This window comes from Stegastes partitus, unplaced genomic scaffold, assembly GCF_000690725.1.
Source record: "Stegastes partitus isolate 25-593 unplaced genomic scaffold, Stegastes_partitus-1.0.2 Scaffold1109, whole genome shotgun sequence".
NCBI classification, from domain to species: Eukaryota; Metazoa; Chordata; class Actinopteri; family Pomacentridae; genus Stegastes; species Stegastes partitus.
In genome coordinates, this window is record NW_007578840.1 from 94,422 (window position 1) to 102,476 (window position 8,055).

Consider the following 8,055-nt stretch of genomic DNA (forward strand, 5'->3'; position numbering starts at 1 on the left):
GCTGGCAGCAGCTTTATTCACACAGTGAGGCCGAAGTAAAGATGAAACCTGATTACGTGATTATTGGTGAGTGAAAATATAAAACAAGTTCCATCACTGAGCTCATTAAGAAAAACAAACGATGTCCTGCTGACAAAAGACGTCTCTGAGGTCTGTCCTGCTTCATGTCCTGCTTCATGTTCTGCTCCATGTTCTGCTTCATGTCCTGCTTCATGTTCTGCTTCATGTTCTGCTTCCTGTTCTGCTTCATGTTCTGCTTCCTGTTCTGCTTCATGTTCTGCTTCATGTTCTGCTTCCTCAGAGCTGCAGGACTTCATGTTGAAACATGAACCAGGAGCAGAAAGCAGCCACAGATTTCTGAGTTTCTCTGGTTAAATCCTTGCAGTTGTAGACGTGTCCTTGTCAACCTGTGTGTCTTCCTGAGCAGCTCAGGTCCGGCTGGTCGGCGGCGCCAGCCAGTGTTCCGGTCGGGTCGAGGTGTTCTATAAGGGCCAGTGGGGAACCGTCTGCGATGACGAATGGGAGCTGTCCAGCGCTGACGTGGTCTGCAGACAGCTGGGCTGCGGTCATGCCATCTCTGCCCCGACCAGCGCCCACTTTGGCCAAGGTTCTGGTCCGATCTGGCTGGATAATGTGGCCTGTTCGGGCAAGGAGTCGGCGCTGTCGCACTGCACCCACCTGGGCTTTGGAGAACATAACTGTGGACATGGAGAAGACGCCAGCGTCATCTGTTTAGGTGGGAGGTCTTCAGGCTTTTTGTCTATTTCATGTTTAATGAAGGATGTTTACATGTAAAAACAATGACATCACCTCAAAATGTGCATTAATTATACAAACATTTAGCTTCATGCTGCAGAAAACTGACAGTTGGTGAAGTTTTATTGTAGAGTTTTATGCAAAAGATCTTTTATAAACAATACTGAAGCAAAACTAGTATTTACTGAGTTAGTTCACTAATTTACAATCTGCTGTTAATTTTGGATTCTGTCAAGCGTAATATGAGTTTTACATAAAGTGGATATTTCATCTGATTTTTTGTATTTCTACACATTAGAAAAGTAAATTTAATCTATTTTTTACAGTTTCATTGATTCTTTGTGTTGTGTAGCGGAGCGTTAGCAGGGAAGTCTTGTGAAGCTGCTTTGAATTAATTTAGTGAGAAACAAACAAGAAAAAGTTTCAGGATTACAGACAGACGATGTGTCACATGACCGGAGCAGCTGTTGGTTCTGACACCAGGTGTGCTTCACTCTGTTCCAGGCGCTTTGGCCAAACCTCAGATCACCTTGTATCCTGCTACGGAGGTCAACTGGGGCGATAAGGTGGAGATCACCTGCACCGTGGTCACTGAACACCTGGGAGGAACCTTCGTCCTGAAGAGGATCCAGGACTCGTTTCAGATGGAGAAGTTCTCCGACCACGACACTGCGACATTCACCTTCCCTACAGCAGACTTCAACCAGAGAGGATCGTACTTCTGTGAATATCAAAAGAAGCTTCCTGGTCAGATCATCTACTATCCTCAAGGAAACACGGCTGCTCTCTCCGTCACAGGTAGCTGAGCTGCTGCACCACTCATGTGACTGATATGCAAGATCAAAAGGTTCTGAGACTGTTCCTATGAAAAAACTCAATTCAAATGTCACCTCAGTGTCTCTGTGCAGAGCTGCTCTGCTCCCAAAGCTCCTACAACACTTTAACGCTCCCTGAAGTCCTGATCCGGACCCGCCAGCTCAGTCTGGGATCACTCTGCCGAACAAGTCCAAACAGAGAAGAAGAAGAAGAAGAAGAAGAAGAAGAAGAAGAAGAAGAAGAAGAAGAAGTCAACAGGAGGTGGATCTGGAGAGTGGTGATTGTGTTGTTGTGGACAAAAATGTGTCCAAAGAGAAAACGTTGTCCAACATGAGTGTAGATGGTCAACAATGACAAACGTTTGTCCAAAATAAGGTACAAATGATCTAAAGTGACTCAGAAATGATCTCCACTTTCTATTGCTATAAGATGAGTTGACTGAATAAAACTGAAAACACACAAGAAGTGTTCAGTAGAGCTGAAGATAGCAGCCAGCTCCTCACCTGGTCTGCTGACCTCACCTGGTCTGCTGACCTCACCTGGTCCGCTGACCTCACCTGGTCCGCTGACCTCACCTGGTCCGCTGACCTCACCTGGTCTGCTGCACAGGCTCATGTTTGTGACCACGATGTGCTCCGTGCAGCACCAACGGTCTCAGAACCTTTTGATCTGTGTGTGGATAAAGCGGGTGTGAACATGGGTCTGACTTTGTGAATCTCTCCCTGCAGTGAAGCTGGAGAAGCCCAGCATCTCGCTGTCCTCCCCTCATGCCATGGTGGTCTACAGTCCAGACAAAGTGTCGGTCACTCAGGGCAGCTCCTTCTCTGTCACCTGCTCCACCCACTCCAGGTATCCTGGAGGCTTCTTCTACCTGACCCGGTCCAACAGGAGCACCACGGAGGCCAAGCCAGCCTTCGGTCACTCCATCTTCTACCTGGCCTACTTTGAGTTTCCCTCCATAGAGTTGGAACACCAGGGAGAATATTCCTGCGTCTACGGACTGAACATCTCCTCGCTGTCCTTCTGCTCTGTTCCCTCCAAGTCTCTGCAAGTCACCGTGATCTGTAAGAACCACAGAAGAAGAACAGATGCTGTCATGGTACCCTTTAGACTACTCTGGAGCTACGGTGTAATCTCACCACCCAAAAGTTACTTGAAGTAGCTGTAAAGGGACGATGGGGTTTGTCTGTTTGTTGCTAATGAGGACGTTTGAAAACAGCTCCACTGGTGCATTCCCAGTAGCTCCAGAGTAAACACATGTCAGGCTGCAAGTGCTCTTCCTGGTTTTCTTCCTCTGAAACTCTGCAATCTCCTCATCCCTGCAGCCGCCTCCTCCTCCTCAGTGGTCGGAGGAGTTGTGGGTTTTCTGGTGGTTCTGGTGCTGCTGCTGGTGGTTGGTTTCCTGGTGTGGAGGAGGAGATGGAGAGGTTCTGGTAAGAGAGCATCACATAGAGAACTAAGGCTGTTTAGCTCTGCACCAGCTAGCATGTTAACTGACTAAATTACAAAGTATAATGTGAGAAGTGCAGCTTGTGGAGATGAAACCAGATAATCATGAAGCAGGTGGAGGGTTGGAGCATCTTTCAGCTTCGTTCTCACAGCTCACGGTTCTTCATGGTGGTCCTGCTCCATTAGCGCAGCATTAACGTACCTGGTCAGCCTGTTCATTGGTTACATTCAGGTTGACCAATCACAGGTCTGGTGCCTGTGGTGATCTGATTCATCACCAAACCTTTGAAGGTATCTGCTGATGTCATGGTGATGTTCTGGTCAACTTTTCAGGAGTCATGGTTCAGTTCAGGAACAGGTTTGAAGAAGCAATGAAACGAGACATGGAGGACAGAAGCAACGGAGCTCTGGATGGAAGGTAACGAGAAGGAAGAAGCGTATTTTTGTTTGTTGAAGGCGTTAATGTGGGTTTAACCTCTGATGTCCTGCAGAGAACGCAGCAACCAGCTGTATGAAGGTGGACCGGGTTGCAGCTCGGAGGACAAAGCTGCCGACGTGGACGCTGATACCGGAGTGGACAGAGTTCCTGAAGATCTGGCTGGAAGAGTCTGTTACGAGCTCGAGCCTCTCGTCCTGTCGTGATGAAAACTAAAGCCAGTCATGTGATCTGTTTTACAGTTTTATCGATTCTCCATTAAACCTTCATCCATGTGTTGGCAGCAGATATTGGAAGTGCAGAGAACAAGAAGAAGCTTCTGATCAGACTAAAGTTCTGCGAGGAGCCTGTAAAGTGGAATAAACAGCGTTTCTGATCAGTCTCCTGACGTTTAGACGTTTAACTGCATCAGCTCCGCCTTGACTTTACTGAACCTAAAGAGCAGCTTAACACCAGTTTCACAGTTTGTCTCTGCGTCCAGCCACAACACGAGAAGTGAAACTACTGCAGCTCATCAGAAACCTTCAGTGTTATGCTGATCTTTAGAGGAACAACAGCTGTTACACCATCTTTAAAACTTCCTCCACTAGATGCTGTTATTTACTTTACTGGAAATTAAAACATGATTTTAAGTAACCGACCTGCAGCGCCTCAGATCCTCTTCACACTTTGCTGATTTGTCATTTGTGACCAAAAACTAAGTTCTGAAAAATATTTGGACCGAATTTTGAGAACTTTGTATGTTTTCAGACCTGACAAATTTAGTATTTTTACCCTCAAAAAGCAAAAACAGTTGAGCTGCATCTCTGAGCTGCTCATCTGATGACTTGTGTCCACGTGGAAGCAACACTCAGTGAGCTTCAGATAACAAACTGTTAAACATTTGACCTTCTTTGGAGAGTGAAATGAAAACTGGGAATAATCTGACACTTAGTTTGGGTCCCACAGGACAAATCAGCAGAAGCATGATCCTGACTTCTGTCTGAACCGACACTTTGATATGAAGTGATTTTATTTTTCTTCCACATTTCGTTGTCTTTGTGTTGGATGATAATTCGATGTTTTGCTGTGATATTGATCAATAAATGTGTGTTTCTTATGTTTTTGACCCACGTCATGACTTCATCCTCCTGATCAGAGAAAATACGCTCAGACCCCTCTTTAGATGATCAGAAAATAATTGATGAGTTGTCAGCCAATAATCACCAACTATTCTGATGATCAATCGCTTTAAGTCCTTTTTATTAAAAACTGTCTAAATTCTGTGATTTCAGCTTCTTCAGTGTGAATGTTTTCTGGTTTCTTTCTTCCTTTATGACCCTAAACTGAAGAACTTTGGACAAAACAAAACTCTGATCCACATTTTAGAATATTTTTGAGGCCAAACAGTCGATGGAATCATCTAGAAATGAGTCCCCAGACGCTCCAGTGATGGATGTAGTGGCTAGCAGCAGACCCTAAACCCAGAGCTTCACTACTCACTTCATTCTTTTAATGGCGGTTTGCTTTAATTTCATGTTTTCAGGAAACAGGATCAGTGACATTAACACGACGTTCTGAGAGTTTAAAGTTCTGTATTTATTCCCTTCAGAGCACTCGTCCATAGTTGGTAATGGTTATGTGATCAGGTTGTGTTCAGCCTCATGAAAACAGAATCCATCTGTTCACCCACTCATTTGACATCTTCTTTAGAAACAAACCAGACGTTAATAAAACAAGCGGAGCACCAGTTCATGACGTTCTAATGATGCTGACAGAAGCTGTGGCTTTACTCTGCTGTTCGATGGGCCGTCCATGTGCTGGAGTCCAGCTACAAGTTCTGTTCACTGAGTAGAACCTGGACTTGTGTTCAGGTTCTCAGTATTTAAATGAGGACATCTGAGTGGGAACCATATGAGTCCTGCAGCAGTTTGTCTGCATCTGCTGAGAGGTGGATCAGATGAAGGATCCTAACCCGAACCCTGCTCCTCCGTCCGTCCAAACCTTTATTCACGCGTTGAAAGTTCAAACCCACAGAGCTTCCTCCTGACAGAACAGCTGACTGGGTTTCACACTGTGCTGCTGAGCGTCAGTCTGTCAAATGTGTGTTTGGATTCCCCTGTTTGAAACACAATGGAACATTCCAAGATGGCCGCCGGGCCTCGCTCAGGAGCTTCACACCTGAACCCTGCTCAGGATCCTTCTGCTGCTGCTGACATCTTGAACTGAGGATTCTTTCCTGGATTCTTCAACCATCCGAGGTGAGTTTAAGTCCTGCTGCTGAAGATCAGACCACAGCTGGTGAGTAACTGAAGCAGCTTCCTGGATTCAAACTGTGGAGATCTGTGTGGTTCTCAGTTCACCTGGAGCCTTCTGCTCACCAGTCAGCCGCTGGTCCATGTTCTGTGGTTTGTACCTGAGTATCTTGTTGGTTTATTTATTCATTCCTTTTGGACTCTTTGGTCTATTTGGATGAAAGTGAGTGAGTGGATGCTCATCATGCCACTGTTTGAAGGTTGTTGTGTCTCTCTTCAGCAGAGTAATGAACGTTTCAGTCAGAGATGGTTCATTTCTCCTGGTTCTATTTCTGTTCTAAAGGTTCTAAAGGTTCTCTCAGAGAAAATCAGGTTTTACTACATCAGCCGACATGTGAATGAGTGAGACAGCAGCTAAGTGTCTGTCTGAGGATCATTTTACAGTAAGTCTGAGTGAATTCTCTGTTTGCTGTCAGACGATGTTATAAAATCAGGTTTAAATGGAGGGATGCTGGTTAACGTGTGGTCTGGAGGAGGTTCTGCTGCCTGACACCAGAAACATGTGGAGGTGAGAGCAGCTGATATTAAATGATGTGAGAGCAGCTCCAGACGAAACCATGAAGACCCTGGACCACCCAGTCCTGGTTTACTGGTTAGAGTTCCATCATCTCTGAATGGTTAATGGTCTGCACTCATAGAGCGCTTCTCTACCGTAGCGGTGCTCACAGCACTTCATTCACACATTCATACACCAATAGTGACAGAGCAGCTTCAGGTTCAGTGCCCAAGGACACCTGGACTGTGGAGGGATCGAACCGCCAACCTTACGATCAGAGGACGACCTGCTCCTCCACCTGAACCACAGCCGCCCTGAACGTCTCTCAGAACTTTGCTGTTTGTACTGATGGAGTGTAGCTGCTTCTGATATCATATGAATGGATGTGTCTTCGTTTTTCACTTCGTTGTACCTTATTTATGATATCAATGAAAAGCATTCTGTTCTATTCTATCCTACAATCCAACATGCTTCCGCTTGTCCATTGTTAGTTTATTGTCGAAGTCATGGAGAATTATCTTTCTGTTTTTATTGATGATGATGATGATGATGAAGAAAAACAGATCTTAGGAGGTTTTTACCATCAGAACCCCAAACTGTCAGCAGGTTTAAAGGGTTTGTGTTTGTTATAAAAATCACCATTCATCAGCCAGAAACTAAAGCAGAAAGAATCCTGTGTGATGAAGAAGGAAAACAGAACCAGGAGCCGACAGCATCCAGAGTTCAATGATCCTTCAAATGTGGCTGAAAATGCTTCATCTGTTTTCCACCAGGTGGCGTCCTAGATTTATTTCAGAACCCACCTGATCTGAGTGTGCCTTCTGCTGTTTAAAGCTCTGCTGTTTGTCCTGCTGCCCTCATCACGTCCACTCATGTTAACACTGATCCGGTTCCCTGATCACACCACAGCCTCCTACCCTTCACCAGCTTTTCAAAAATAATCATAAACTTCATTTCAGCAGCACTTGGTCAACCTGACGTTACAAAAAAGAGCAAAAATAAAACATTAATAGTAGTTTTCACTGACTTCTGTACGTTTCTACGTATTGTAGGGATGTTCAGCATACCCAGGGTTAGGGTTAGGGTTAGGGTTAGGGTTACCCTAACCCTAACCCTAACCCTAACCCAGCATCAGTTAAACTGCAGCTTTCCTGTGACAACAGAACGATGGATTAAACTCATCATGTGACGCCTTCGTCTGCTTCCAGCTGTTCAGGCTGTTCATTGTACTTTTGTTATTTCCTCCTGCCCAGAATCTCCTTTTAAAAAAAGAAGCAGGTGAAGGTGAGTCTTGTTTGTTTCCCATCGAGACTCGCTGATCAGCAGCTTCAACACAAACAGCGTCAACATGACTCAGCTGTAAATCCTGTGAACCACTGAGGACGCTGCTTCTAACGGTTCTGACTGTGTTCACTGTTAGCTGAGGTTCCTCCTCAGAGCTGAGTGATGCTGACAGGTGTCGGACTAATTGGATCGGATTCTAACATGACATCAAAAGACGTCACCGCCTCCTTATAAATGGCAGTAATGAGGACATTCTTTACCTCAGAGCAGATTACTGCCTTCAGTCCACCGAGCTGACGGATCCGTCTGGCATCAACACCATCAGCGGTTTCTCTTTGAAAAAGGAACCGGTCCAATCTGCCACTGTAGAACTCGTGAGCAGCCAATCAGAACTGTGGGCGGAGTTAAAACTGCTGTCAGACTCTGGATCGAAGGAGGAACAACAACAGAGGAGGAGCTTCAACCTGCTGAATGTTGTTCTGGGTTCTGATATGAACCTCGTTATTAATTAATTTACTATAAGC

At 45.4% G+C, this 8,055-nt stretch overlaps 1 protein-coding gene across 1 annotated transcript in view; it reads left to right on the forward strand.

Moving 5' to 3' along the window:
- The window catches only part of LOC103367976 (deleted in malignant brain tumors 1 protein-like), a 22,360-nt gene extending 17,638 nt beyond the window's left edge, over positions 1-4,722 (forward strand). Inside the window, exons 11-16 of the mRNA XM_008296186.1 lie at positions 428-736; positions 1,261-1,554; positions 2,301-2,636; positions 2,898-3,005; positions 3,355-3,439; positions 3,513-4,722. Coding sequence (XP_008294408.1) covers positions 428-736; positions 1,261-1,554; positions 2,301-2,636; positions 2,898-3,005; positions 3,355-3,439; positions 3,513-3,663 — 1,283 coding nt within the window. The 3' untranslated portion in view covers positions 3,664-4,722. The remainder of the gene's footprint in view (positions 1-427; positions 737-1,260; positions 1,555-2,300; positions 2,637-2,897; positions 3,006-3,354; positions 3,440-3,512) is intronic.
- The last annotated feature ends 3,333 nt before the right edge of the window (positions 4,723-8,055 follow it).